General features: G+C 43.4%; 1 protein-coding gene across 2 annotated transcripts in view; it reads left to right on the top strand.

The window, feature by feature from the left end:
- Nucleotides 1-14879, top strand: part of Pcsk2 (proprotein convertase subtilisin/kexin type 2) — a 260446-nt gene that overhangs the window by 150953 nt on the left and 94614 nt on the right. For both annotated transcript variants that reach the window (XM_076848938.2, XM_076848936.2), the window contains one exon: nucleotides 10705-10742. In XM_076848938.2, coding sequence (XP_076705053.2) covers nucleotides 10705-10742 — 38 coding nt within the window. The remainder of the gene's footprint in view (nucleotides 1-10704; nucleotides 10743-14879) is intronic.

Below are 14879 nucleotides of genomic sequence, written 5' to 3'. Positions count from 1 at the left end.
AATTGGCCACACCAATTTGCAGTCCCACCAGCAATGTACAAGAGTACCCTTTTCCCCACATCCTCGCCAGCACTTGTTGCTGTTTGACTTCCTAATGGCTGCCAATCTTACTGGAGTGAGATGGTATCTTAGGGTGGTTTTGATTTGCATTTCTCTGACTGCTAGAGTTGGTGAGCATTTTTTCATATACTTGTTGATTGATTGTATGTCCTCCTCTGAGAAATTTCTGTTCAGGTCCTTGGCCCATTTGTTGATTGGGTTATTCGTTATCTCATTGTCTAATTTTTTTAGTTCTTTGTATATTCTGGATATTAGGGCTCTGTCTGAAGTGTGAGGAGTAAAGATTTGTTCCCAGGACGTAGGCTCCCTATTTACCTCTCTTATTGTTTCTTTTGCTGAGAAAAAACTTTTTAGTTTGAGTAAGTCCCATTTGTTGATTCTAGTTATTAACTGTTGTGCTATGGGTGTCCTATTGAGGAATTTGGAGCCCGACCCCACAGTATGTAGATCATAGCCAACTTTTTCTTCTATCAGACGCCATGTCTCTGATTTGATATCAAGTTCCTTGATCCACTTTGAGTTAACTTTTGTGCATGGCGAGAGAAAGGGATTCAGTTTCATTTTGTTGCATATGGATTTCCAGTTTTCCCAACACCATTTGTTGAAGATGCTATCCTTCTTCCATTTCATGCTTTTAGCCCCTTTATCAAATATAAGATAGTTGTAGTTTTGTGGATTGGTTTCTGTGTCCTCTATTCTGTACCATTGGTCCACCTGCCTGTTTTGGTACCAGTACCATGCTGTTTTTGTTACTATTGCTCTGTAGTATAGTTTGAAGTCTGGTATAGCTATACCGCCTGATTCACATTTCCTGCTTAGAATTGTTTTTGCTATTCTGGGTCTTTTATTTTTCCATATGAATTTCATGATTGCTTTCTCTATTTCTACAAGAAATGCCGTTGGGATTTTGATTGGCATTGCATTAAACCTATAGAGAACTTTTGGTAATATCGCCATTTTGATGATGTTACTTCTACCTATCCATGAACAGGGTATATTTTTCCATCTTCTAAGATCTTCTTCTATTTCTCTCTTTAGGGTTCTGTAGTTTTCATTGTATAAGTCTTTCACCTCTTTTGTTAGGTTGATTCCCAAGTATTTTATTTTCTTTGAGGATATTGTGAATGGGGTGGTTGTCCTCATTTCCATTTCAGAGGATTTGTTGCTGATATACAGGAATGCCTTTGATTTATGCGTGTTGATTTTATAGCCTGCCACTTTGCTGAATTCATTTATTAGCTCTAATAGTTTCTTTGTAGACCCTTTTGGGTCTGCTAGGTATAGAATCATGTCATCTGCAAATAGTGATAATTTGAGTTCTTCTTTTCCTATTTTTATGCCTTTAATTTCTTTCGTCTGTCTAATTGCTCTGGCCAGTGATTTGAGAACTATGTTGAACAGAAGTGGTGAGAGAGGGCATCCCTGTCTTGTTCCAGATTTTAGAGGGAATGCCTTCAGTTTTTCTCCATTCAGAATGATGCTAGCCTGAGGCTTAGCATAGATTGCTTTTACGATGTTGAGGTATGTTCCTGTTATCCCTAGTTTTTCTAGAGTTTTGAACATAAAGGGATGCTGTACTTTGTCGAATGCTTTTTCCGCATCTATCGAGATGACCATATGGTTCTTATTTTTAAGCCTGTTGATGTGGTGAATAACATTTATTGATTTCCGTATATTGAACCAACCTTGCATCCCAGGGATAAATCCTACCTGATCATGGTGCACAATTTTTTTGATATGTTTTTGTATCCGGTTCGCCAGAAGTTTATTGAGGATTTTTGCATCTAGGTTCATTAGAGATATTGGTCTGTAGTTTTCTTTCTTTGAAGTGTCTTTGTCTGGTTTAGGAATCAGGGTGATGTTGGCCTCATAGAATGAATTTGGAAGTTCTCCCTCTTTTTCTATTTCCTGAAATAGCTTGAAAAGTATTGGTGTTAATTCCTCTTTAAAGGTTTTGAAAAACTCTGCTGTATACCCATCCGGTCCTGGGCTTTTCTTAGTTGGTAGTCTTCTGATGGTATCTTCTATTTCCTCAATTGATATTGGTCTGTTTAGGTTGTCAATATCCTCCTGACTCAATCTGGGCAAATCATATGACTTAAGAAATTTATCGATGCCTTCACTATCTTCTATTTTATTGGAGTATAAGGATTCAAAATAATTTCTGATAATCTTCTGTATTTCTGAAGTGTCTGTTGTGATATTGCCTTTTTCATCCCGTATGCTGGTAATTTGAGTTCTCTCTCTTCTTCTCTTTGTTAGCGTGGCTAAGGGTCTGTCGATTTTATTTATTTTTTCAAAGAACCAACTTTTAGTTTTGTCAATTTTTTCAATTGTTTCTTTCGTTTCGATTTCATTAATTTCAGCTCTGATTTTAATTATTTCTTGTCTTCTACTTCTTTTGCTGTTGTTTTGCTCTTCTTTTTCTAGGATTTTGAGTTGAAGTATTAGATCATTTATTTGTTGGTTTTTTCTTTTTTTAAGGAATGAACTCCAAGCAATAAATTTTCCTCTTAGAACTGCTTTCAATGTGTCCCATAGATTCCGATATGTTGTGTCTGTGTTTTCATTTATCTCTAAGAATTTTTTAATTTCCTCCTTGATGTCTTCTATAACCCATTGATCATTCAGTAACCTATTGTTCATTCTCCAAGTGATGCATGATTTTTCCTTACTTCTTTTATCGTTGATTTTCAATTTCATTCCATTATGATCAGATAATATGCATGGTATTATCTCTACTCCTTTATATTGTCTAAGAGTTGCCCTGTGACATAATATATGATCTATTTTTGAGAAGGATCCATGTGCTGCTGAGAAAAAAGTGTAACTGCTTGATCTTGGGTGGTATATTCTATATATGTCAATTAAGTCTAGGTTATTAATTGTGTTATTGAGCTCTATAGTTTCCTTATTCAACTTTTGTTTGGAAGATCTGTCCAGTGGTGAGAGAGGTGTGTTGAAGTCCCCCATGATTATTGTATGGTGGTCTATTAGACTCTTGAACTTGAGAAGAGTTTGTTTGATGAACATAGCTGCACCATTGTTTGGGGCATATATATTTATGATTGTTATGTCTTGTTGGTGTATGGTTCCCTTGAGAAGTATGTAGTGTCCCTCTTCATCCCTTTTGATTAACTTTGGCTTGAAATCTATTTTATTTGATATGAGTATGGACACTCCTGCTTGTTTCCGAAGTCCATATGAGTGATATGATTTTTCCCAACCTTTCACCTTCAGTCTATGTATGTCTTTTCCTATCAAATGCGTCTCCTGAAGGCAGCATATTGTTGGGTCTTGTTTAGTGATCCATTCTGCTAGCCTGTGTCTCTTAATTGGTGAGTTTAAGCCATTAACATTTAGAGTTATTATTGAGATATGGGTTGTTCTTCCAGCCATATTTGTTTATTTATGTTACTAAACATGGTTTGTTTTCCTCTTTGATTATTCCCCCCCACCTTTACTGTACTACCTCCCGCTGTTGGTTTTCATTGATATTTTCCATTTCCTCTTCCTGTAATATTTTGCCGAGGATGTTTTGAAGAGATGGTTTTCTAGCTGCAAATTCTTTTAACTTTTGTTTATCATGGAAGTTTTAATTTCATCTTCCATCCTGAAGCTTAATTTCGCGGGATACACAATTCTTGGTTGGAACCCCTTTTCTTTCAGTGTTTGAAATATGTTATTCCAGGATCTTCTAGCTTTCAGAGTCTGTGTTGAAAGATCAGCTGTTATCCTGATTGGTTTACCCCTAAATGTAATCTGCTTCCTTTCTCTTGTAGCTTTTAAAATTCTCTCCTTATTCTGTATGTTGGGCATCTTCATTATAATGTGTCTAGGTGTGGATCTCTTATGATTTTGCACATTCGGCGTCCTGTAGGCTTCTAAGATTTGGAATTCTGTCTCATTCTTCAAGTCTGGGAAGTTTTCTCATATTATTTCGTTGAATAGATTGCTCATTCCTTTGGTTTGGACCTCAATACCTTCCTGTATCCCCATGACCCTTAAGTTGGGTCTCTTTATGTTATCCCATATTTCTTGAATGTTCTGCTCATGGTTTCTTAACAGCTTTGCTGAGCTGTCTATGTTCTTCTCCAGTTGAAATACTTTGTCTTCATTGTCTGATGTTCTATCTTCTAAGTGTTCTACTCTGCTGGTAGTATTCTCAATTGAGTTTTTAAGTTGGTTTATTGTTTCCTGCATTTCCAGGATTTCTGTTTGTTTGTTTTTTATAACCTCTATCTCCCTGTATAATTGATCTTTTGCTTCTTGGATTTGTTTATGTAATTTATTGTCAAAGTGGTCGAAGTGGTCTTTCATTGTCTGATTTTGCTGTCTAATGTCTTCCTTGAGACTCCAGATCATCTGAAGCATGTATATCCTGAATTCTTTATCTGACATTCCATCTGCTGCAGATATTACCTCTTCTAAAGTTGAGTTGACCTGCATTGCTTGTGGTCCTTTCTTTCCTTGTCTTTTCATACTGATCGCGTTTCTTTCTGCTTGGTGAAACTGTTGTGTTATTGATTTTTCCCCCTATATATTTATATTGCTCTTGTATAGCTGCAAAGTCTCCCTCGCAGGCTTTGGCGGTGGCTCTGCCCCTCCTCCAATTGAGGCAATGTGCCTTCCACGCCAGGAGGCCGCTGTACCTGTACTTTCGATGGGCCTGTTCTTTCGGTGGTCACAGGTCCGCCTACCTTGCAGGCGTGAGCAGCGGCTTTGCCCCTCCGCTGGCCACTAGGCCTGTTCTGTGTGTCGGTTGCAGATCTGTCTACCTAAAAGGCGCTGGTGGCGGCTCTGCCCCTCCCCCGACCGGGGCGATGTATCTGGCGGGCCACTGGGCCTGTTTTGTCGGTGGTCACGGTTCCGCCTACCTTGCACACGCGTGGAGCAGCTGTTTCATTAGTGCCTGGGCACACTCTCCTTGTTTGCCTCCCTCAGGCCCTAAGTTTGTAGAGCTTGGGGCTGAGAACCCCCAGCAAATTTGCTTACCTTCTGGTAGCCACGCCCCCGTATCTGGTGCAAGAGACCTCAGTTGTCAGCACTGGTGGGAGCTGTAGCTGGGAGACCCGCGCCGCGCGGCTCCCGCCGGCTCCTGCGTCAGCGCAGCCTCAGCTCCCGCCGGTTCCCGTGCCACTACCGAGGTTCCCGCCAGCTCCGGCCAGCTCCCTCGCCGCTCCTGCTAATTTAGAATCCGCTGGGAAGGAATCTCTTTGGCCGATCTTTGGTGACTTCCCCTCTCTGCTATGGCGGGCCCCTGGCTCCTTGCAGGAGTGACCGAAGGGAGAGGTGGAACTGGCTTGTCTCTGGTCTGACACAATCTCTGGTTTTAGATCCCAGTTCGCCAATTCACAGAGGCTTGGTTAGATTTCCTTCCCATCCTCTCAAGGGGGGGAGCCCTTTCCCGGGTGGGCAGGGCCGTTAGCAGAGCCGGAAGGGCACGTGCCTTCTGTCGGGCCAGGCGGGGACCCTTCTGGCTGCGCTGGGCCGCCGGGGACGCCCACAGAGCCAGGCAGATGGCGCCCGCGTGGCTAAGAGCCGGGCGGAGTGACCCTTCGCAGAGCGGGCGGGCCGCCAGGAGTGCCGGGATGGTGGGAGCTGTCTGCCGGCCGGGCAGGGACCCTTCTCGACAAGCAGGGCCGCTGGGGGCTCTTGTAAAGCCGGGCGGCTGCAGCCTCGTGGCTAAGAACCAGGCGGGCGGGGTGGCTGTTTGCAGAGCAAGAGCGGAATGGCGGGAGCTGTCTGCCGGCAGGGCGGGGACCCTTCTCGCCGAGCAGGGCCGCCGGGGGCGCTTGTAAAGCCGGGTGGCTGCAGCCGAGTGGCTAAGACCCAGGCGGGCGGGGTGGCTGTTTGCAGGGCAAGAGCGGGACCCCCAGGGTAGCCAGGATGGCGGAAGCTGTCTGTTGGCCGGGCAGGGACCCTTCTCGCCGAGCAGGGTCGCTGGGGGCGCTTGTAAAGCCGGGCGGCTGCAGCCGCGTGGCTAAGAACCAGGAGGGCGGGGTGGCTGTTTGCAGAACAAGAGTGGAATGGCGGGAGCTGTCTGCCGGCCGGGCGGGGACCCTTCTCTCTGAGCAGGGCCGCTGGGGGCCGCTTGTAAAGCCGGGTGACTGCAGCCGCGTGGCTAAGAACCAGCCGGGTGGGGTGGCTGTTCGCCGAGCGAGAGCAGGGCCGCCAGGGTAGCCGGGATGGCGGGAGCTGTCTGCTGGCCGGGTGGGGACCCTTCTGCCGCGCTGCTCTGGGCCGCCTGCCGCTTGCAGAAGCGGCGGGTGGCCGTGGGATTGGACTCTGAGCCCGCGCTGCCGGTCAAGTTTCACTTGTCTGGGGCAAACTGTCACGTCTAATAAACTTACTAATTCTCGGCAGGTCTCCTTTCAACGGAATTTTGCTAGAAGATCCTCAGTAGGTAGAATGTAGCTGTTTTAATTGGTGTTTCTGATCCCGTTAATGTGGAGATATTGAAAGTGCAGCTTCCTCGCCGGCCGCCATGTTGGATCCAACACTTCACTTCTTGATATCAATTTCTGTCTCAGTTGATTCCTGCTGCTATAACAAAACACCTTAGACTGAGTAGTTTATAGAAAAAAAAACATAAATTCATTTCTTATAATTCTAGAAGCTAAGACATTCAAGATCAAGGTGTCATTAGATCTGGTGTCTGGCGAAGGCCCTTTTCCTTATAGATGATACTTCCTTGCTGCACCCTCACATGGTGAAAGAGATGGAAGTGCAAAAGAAATTAAGCTACTTCCTCTCATCTCTTTTGTAAAAGCACCAATCACACCCATGACACAGCCCCTCATGTCCTAATCACCAAAAGGTTCTACCTCTTAATACTATTGCATTGTGGTTTAAGTTTCCACATGAATTTTGGAGGGACACAAGTATGCAAACCAAAGCAGTGCCTTTTGCAGGATACTTCTTTTATCCTAGTGAGGGACCTAGTGCCTAAGTGTCCAACCTGTGATCAAGGGTCCCTCTCTCAGGAAACCTGTTCATACTAACAGAAGCTCTGTCTTGTCTGAACAGTGTCCAATTTATTCCCATTGAGACAGTCACTAACTGAGAAAGAAGTTAGGGTCAGGTGTGTTGGTCAGATGAGATATAGAGGATGTGATTCAAAAAGAAAACATGAAATAACAGATGTTGTTTATTACTCACAGATGCAGAAAAAGGAGAGCAGCATGCCTCCGAGTGAGAGACAAGGGGCAGGGTGGGGACATGAACAGTCTACCAGCAAGTGGGATGTTAGAACAAGCAGGAAGTCTATGAGCCAAGGTCTTTGTGTGGGGTAGAATCTTCCCGGGAGAGTTCCTCAAGGGCACTGTAATTCGTGGGTTAAGAGCAGGAAAGCATGAGTGCCTAAGAGTCCCATGGTAACTTCAGCATATCCACTCAGCCCATCTAGGGTATGGCAACCAGTGAGGCAAGTCGAATAGGTTGTGTCTAGTGGTCCCACAGGAAGGTGGGCACCAGGAGGCAGCTGCATAAAGCATATATCTGGATTGGCTGCACTGAGGAATTGGGAACAGTAGGGAACTGGAAAGGTGTCAAGGAGGACCAAGCCCTGCTTCTTCTATGAAAAAGTTCGACCTGAAATAACATAAAATCACGTAAATTCACTATATTACCTGTGGGCTTCTTACATGGCCTCTGGTTTCCCCCAGAGTAAGTATCCAAAGGGACCAGGCAGAAGATTCCTGGACTTTTCTGACCTAGCCTTGGTGTTTCACTACATCTATTGACTGAAACAGTTACAGGCCCACCCAGATTGAAGAAGAGGCAGTGGACCCACATCTCCATGAGAAGTGTGACACTGTCACATTGTAGAAGACAGACGGGATAGGAGATACTGTGCAGGCATCTTCGGAAAATGCAGTATGTTCCTTGAGCCTGCTTCTTGTGGACATTTAATTAAGTGGGGTGTAGAGAGTACAGATGGTAGCTCCACTGGGAGAGTGGAAGGAACCGAGCTCAGGACCAGGGTCCTAGGATGCTACACATCTCAACTAAACTACTGGCCTGCTAAGTAAGAGTTTATGCTCACGGAGCCCCTTGAAAGTTCCCTTAGGTCTCTAAACCTGTTAGAGCTTCCTGAGAATTTGGACTGTTGTGGATTAGACTTTCTGAAAACGTTGAAATTGCTAGCAGGATACTAAGTGTTTATGAACAAGAATACAACCAAATACTGCTCATTTGTGAGCTGCATTCATTATGATTGACTGATCACGAGTCTGTCTCCCTTCTTTAAAGTGTGAGCCACAGGATCACAGTGCAGCCATTGATAGGCACGCTTCTTGGTCTCTATGTTTAAATTGTCTGTTTTGGGAGGACCAAATCATACCTGGAATTCATCATGGAAAAACAAACAAAAGCATTAAAAAATAAGGATACATTACTAATGTAAGAATTAAAAAATAAATAAGCTCATCAAGAATTATGTTTGGTATATTCCACCTCAAAAGATAATCAAAAATTAAAATACTATCTAACTATCAAATTATTATTTTCATTCCTTAGTGCACTATTACTTTTTCTGAATCATATCTATCATCTGCAGTTCTATCAAAAATATTTTCTTTCTCAGACCAAAGTATCCATTCTAACTCAACCTTAGCCCTCCCCTTAACCTAATTAAGTATTCATGATTTTAATGAGGCTAAATTTATCTTGTTTTAATCCTAATTTTTTTCTGGTCTCAAATTGTCTCCATGATTCAATGTTTTCCCTTCACAGAGAAGAGATTTCTAGTGCTCAGAGTATTTTTCTCTTAAACAAATTCCAGTATCAGGACATGGAGCGATGTTTTGAAAACTAACTTCCAGTTAGAAAAAAAAAAATTGTGTGTGGAGGGGGAGGATGCCTTCTTTTAGCTTATCTATGTTACAAAAATTTCTTCTCAACAGTATTAACCAATTTCAACAAATATGTATGCTCTAATTTCAACACAACATTGTAAAACCAAGACTACATTACTCTACTGTGACTGACAGTATTAATGATTATGATAAGAAATGTAATATACTGTTTAACACAATCTAAAAATTCCAATGAGTTGTCTCTAATCCCAAGAACAGCTTTGCAAGGTAAATAATGGCCCCATTTCAAAGATGAGTAAACCAAGACCCAGAGAAAAAGATGGTGTCACTTAGCCGAAGCCACATCAGTATCACAGTGTCTGATCCTTGAGTGGAACTTGAACTATTGGCCTGAAAGCTTATGCTCATCCCCAGCCTTAATTGGCTATCTTTGAACTCAGGTTCAGAACAAGGGTTAACAACTTTTAAAAGTATTAGTCTTTGCTTCTGCAAAGTTTGGGAGGTGAGTAGAAAGAGAGAGTACCCTGAGCCTGGGTGGGAAGTGACCGGCTATACTCAGTGGCTCCCAGTCCAGAAATTATCTGTATAAACCAGAAGAAAACAAACCGAAATTCCTTTTAGAAATTCACATCCCAGTTCAAATTGTTTTGCAGGGCAAAGCTATAACGGCAGCACAGTCTTAGTATGCATGCAAAGAAAATGCCAACCATGGTAGGCACTTAATGGTACTTGCAGCTTATAAATATTGCATCCCACTATAGTTATTAAATGCACCAGCTGCTGGGCTAAGCACGCCCCATGCATTAGTTTTTTAACCCCTACCTGTTCTCACCTCCAATTGTTAAAAAGGACACGAACACAGAGAGATCAAGCAACTTGCCTAAATTTTTGCTTCCCGTATCCAAGTGGTTGGGAGTCCAAATCTAATCCTGGGCTCCAAGTACCTACACTAGCAACCATTATTCTTGGTAGTCTCTGGAACCTGTCCTGTTTCCCAGAAAGCTGGATGCAGTGTGACTGCTGCAAAGATTGCAAGACTCTGCAGACACAAATACGAGCATTTCAATTGTCCTTGGTGTTCTACGGTGATGTCTAAGATCTAGCAGTCCGATGGAACTCAGCAGTGCTCATAGACATAATTCTAGCCTTGGAATGACTTGTGGGCAAGAAGACAGGCCCATATTCAAGAGAAAGTGCAGGACTCCTGCTGAGAGAATTGAAGCCTTCAGCTTCCTGAAAAGCCACATTCTGTAGAGACAGGCATTAGGTCCCAGCCGGGAACACCTTGCTGGAAATCATTTGCCCTTTCCTAATGGCTTTTCTCCCTGAGCCGCGTTCCTCTTCTTATTTCCATGCCCGAGTATGCTCTCCTAATCCATTGCTGTCCATGCCCTGTTAAATAATCATTACTTTTCCTCCCCAGGGTCAGTCGCATTTCAGGAGAAATGCCAGTTTGTGCTTTAGAAATGTCAGGATTTCTACAGATCTCTTTTAGATCACTGCTTTGGTGAGCCATCCATCTCACAGTCACTAAGCCCCTTAGTCCTGACATTTATTCAGAAGTGTTATCCTTGGGCCCCAGGCTCTAATTGGCTTCACTCCTTTGAAGTGTGTCTGAGAAGAGCTGCCTCTCCACTGAGCAGTGCAGCCTGCCCTCACTCAGATGGAAAAGGCAAGGCTGGGGGCTTGGGCCGGGTGCTCACTCCACCACCAGCTATGGCAAGTCTCCTGGTGCCAGCCCCAAAGGAGGACACTGGCTTGAGCAGCTCTTCTGAGGATACATAGCAGGTACTAACCTTTGGTTCCTGTGTTGTTCTTTTTGCAGGAATTGACTACCTCCACCCAGACCTGGCCTCCAACTATGTGAGTACAACCTGACTTTGGTGGGGGAAATGTGTGCTTTTAAGTGTTCTGGTACCTCTGGTTATTAGGAACACATGCATGCACATGCACAGGAACATGCACACATGCACTCAGACATGCATGCATGCATGCACACAGAAACATACACATACTCTAACATGCATGCACACGTACACACACACACACACACACACACACACACACACATACAGTAAAATAGCTCATCTTATAGAGCCACAGCTCAAGCCAAAGGCAAATGACAAGACGTGGGGACTGGCAGCAGGCAAACACAGTGGCTATGTGAGGAAAAAAAGAAAGAAACCTGCAGTTTGACAGAACAGAATGCCAACAAAATAGGTACGGGGGGGCGGCAGAAGAGAGAGAGTTGGCAAGGCTTGAATCAACTCTGGCTGACAACACTGGATTGAAGGTGGAAACGAGCCATCTGGGTGCTTGCTGGACAGAAATGAAGGCAAAATGCCAAAAACTGCAGCAACTCACATTACAGCCACCACTTCATGGAAGCGAGAATGCTAATCTTTCTTTGATTCTTTGTATTGCTCATGATCACTTCACATCCATAATGTTCCCCACGGCATTGAGCATCCCGAGAACTGTTAACAGAGAACCACATGAATGGGCTTAAGAACGAGAAGGGAGGGTTAAAAAGGAAAAGTGTTTGGGAGGTCAGCATTCTGGGTCCTTTGCCCTAGAAGGTGTGTGCATCTACATTGCAAAAAGAAAATGGGGCTTTTCATGTGTTTGGTGCTCTGGGCTTCAGGAACAGGGCGACAGTGTGTTTGTATTGACTGCATGTCTTTATGAATCTGGAAGCATCCAAATTGAGCACAGCATCTTTTGTTGTTGTTGTTCTTTTTAGATATACATGACAGTAGAGTGTATTTAGATATATTATACATACATGGAGTATAACTTATTCTAATTAGGATACCATTCTTGTGGTTGTACATGATGTGGAGTTTCACTGGTCATGTATTCATATATGAGCATAGAAAAGTCATGTCCGATTCATTCTACTTTCTTTCCTAGTCCCATCTACACTCTCTTCCCTTTATCTCCCTATGTCTAAACCAATGAACTTCTATTTCCCCCCAACACACACACACACACACCTTATTGTGTTTTCTCATCTGCATACCAGAAGGAACATTCAGCCTTTGGTTTTTTGAGATTATCTTATTTCATTTAGCGTGATAGTCTCCAGTTCCATCCATTTACTGACAAATTTCATAATTTCATTCTTCTTTATGGCTGAGTAATATTCCATTGTGTATATATACCACATTTTCTTTGGATGTTTATTTAATTAATGTATTTATACATGATGCTAAGAATCTAACCCAGTGCCTCACACATGCCAGGCAAGTACTCTACCACTGAGGCATAACCTCAGCCCTATACAACATTTTCTTTATCCATTCATCTTTTGAAGGGCACCTAGGTTGGTTCCATTGCTTAGCTATTATGAAATGACCTGCTAATACATTGATGTGGCCACATCACTATAGTATGCTGATTTTAAGTCCTTTGGGTATAGACTGAGGAGTGCGATAGCTGGGTCAAATGGTGTTTGCATTCCAACTTTTCTGAGGAATCTCCAAACTGCTTTCCATAGTGCTTGCACCAATGTGCAGTCCCACCAGCAATGTATGAGTGTGCTTTTTTCCCCACATCCTCACCAACATTTACTGTTATTTTTAATTCTTAATAGTAGCATCTTTTTAAAAATTAAGTTAAACATGAAATCAGTTGGCACAGTTCAGCCATTATGGTCCTGGAGAGGAATGGCAGAAGTTAAACCAAAACTATATTCCCGGTGATGATAATCTACTCCTGTAGAAAAGATGATAATAAACCGGCTGTGAGTGGCAGACTCTGCCCCAGTGGTCCTGTGGCTGGCACCTTCCCACCCCACCCCACCCCCATCCACATGGCTCCCTGCCCCACTGCTATAACACAGGAGCATGGAGTACAGCTGATGGTCTGTTTGCTCACTTTCTTAAAGAAATTGCCTCAGTGCCATCCTTCTTTGCCTCCTCCTAATCTTGGCTGACCTTTCAATTCCTCCCTCCTTTCTCTGCATTCCCCACAACAGCAGGGCTCTAGAGATGTCTGAAGGGGGTTTGAGAAATGCCTATGTTTCACTTTTTCCAAGGCTCTGATATGCCATCTCACAGAGAGAGGGCAGGGATACTGACCTGCAGGGCCAGACAGCCCAGCCCAGGAGTGCTGCCCTTCACTCTCAGAAACATTGGTATTTCCCAAGATTCCCTCCATTTCCAGGCTTCAGCATCTCCCAGACCGGCATTGCTCTGACTTGCCACTTGGAGGACCCAAGGCTGTGTGGCTGGCCATGGGGCTGCAAAGCTGATGGTGCATAACCTCCCTACTGCACATTCCGTCCAGTCCCATGAAGGCCGAGACCACCGTTACTGACCTCCACACCATCTCCTCTGCACCCCAGCCCAGGCATTTCTTGGCAGCCTGCTCCCAACTCCAGTTGCCAGATGAAAAAGGGATACTAATTTATAAGGGGAAAAAATCCTCCTGGATACTGATAAGCTATATGTGCTCTGGAAGTAGACAGTATGATTCATCTACCAAAACCCACATCAGAAATTGGGAAGGGAAACAAAATCTCAGAAACATACCTGGAGAACTCTGTGGACTCTGAGTGCTAGCTCTTTTTTTTTCCATTTCTTTTCTAAAAGCAATCTTTCTAATTAAAAAACAATCATCCCTATATGTATATTTTAATGAAATTGGACTTTTATTGCATATATAGTGTTATCCCATCTATTTGACATGTCTTGAACATTCTTATACTATTAATATTTGTGAAAACATGACTTTAAGGGCTATATAATACTATGTCACACCATAGTTACTTAAGCATTTTGATCCCCAATTATTGGACAACTAGGGAGTTTCCAATGGGCATCTCAGTCTCTGAGGGAGCATGACAGAGGCATGGAAGAGGGACTCCATATTCTGATAAGCAGAGCCAAAGTAACTGGAAAAGTTTATTCTGGGGGAAAAAAATTAAGAGACATGTTATATATGTTTTAAATATTTTAGATTCTCCTGTGGAATGAGGCATCCAACTTGTTCAGTCATTTCTCCCAAGAAAAATGACCACCAATGGATGGTCAACTGCAAAAGGGAGATGTTGATTCAGTTAAAGCGAGAACTGTCTAGTGGTTAAGGTTAATAAGCAAATGGAAATGTTCAAGAGGAGGATTGATGGGCATGGGCTGGGTTGTTGAAGAGATGTTGAAGATGTTGTTGAGGAGACAATGTCTATACCAACCTCAATCTACATGATATCCCCTAATTGAATAGACAATGTGATTTCTGCATAAAAAAATATGCATCTTGAAAATTTCCATCTGTAGCAGGTCTGAACTTTCAGCATTCCTCAAACAGGAAGCGTGTCTAGGCAGCACACATGGCTGTGAACATTTCTGTCTCCTTGGTACCAGTGATAAAGCTGAATATCCAAATATCTCATTCTTAATTCCTCAGCAGAGAGACCAAACTGAGTGGCTTTCACCAGTCACGGTGTCTCTCGTGCCCCGTACAGAGTTGTGATTGAAGCAACTAACCACATTTATCTTCTTTATTTTTAATTAAAAATTTTACACTAACATTAACAGAACGAGAACAGCAGTGGAGCAAACCCACCCAGGAGAGCAATGAAACCAGCAGACGATGATGGGCTCGAAAATTGTGTGAGCGAAGGATTCACAGGCGGCGTCACACCTTGTTAAGTGGCTTAATGGCTTGGATGTGATGAGCTAGCCTGGTGCCCTTCTAGGGAAAGGTACTTTGGGGAAGTCTTTGTTTGGGTTTCCCCGGAAGAAGACCCTGAGATGAGGGTTTGAACAGAAGTAGTTAATTTGGAAGAGATCCTAGGGAACAGAGGTAGAGAAGTGGGGAATGAGAGAAAGGAAGATACTCCATAAACAACTCTTCATCAGACAAGTTATCACTATGGGCAGCGAAAACTTAAACCTACCAGGGAAATCTGGGAGACGGTGTCGAGTATGTGTGCCAGAGTGATCCCATTTGGCATGGGATTGCTGGAGGAGCTCAGGGATTTGCACACCAACTCCA

This window comes from Callospermophilus lateralis, chromosome 3 (genome assembly GCF_048772815.1).
Source record: "Callospermophilus lateralis isolate mCalLat2 chromosome 3, mCalLat2.hap1, whole genome shotgun sequence".
Classification (NCBI taxonomy): Eukaryota; Metazoa; Chordata; class Mammalia; order Rodentia; family Sciuridae; genus Callospermophilus; species Callospermophilus lateralis.
This window is presented reverse-complemented; position numbering and strand designations above follow the sequence as displayed.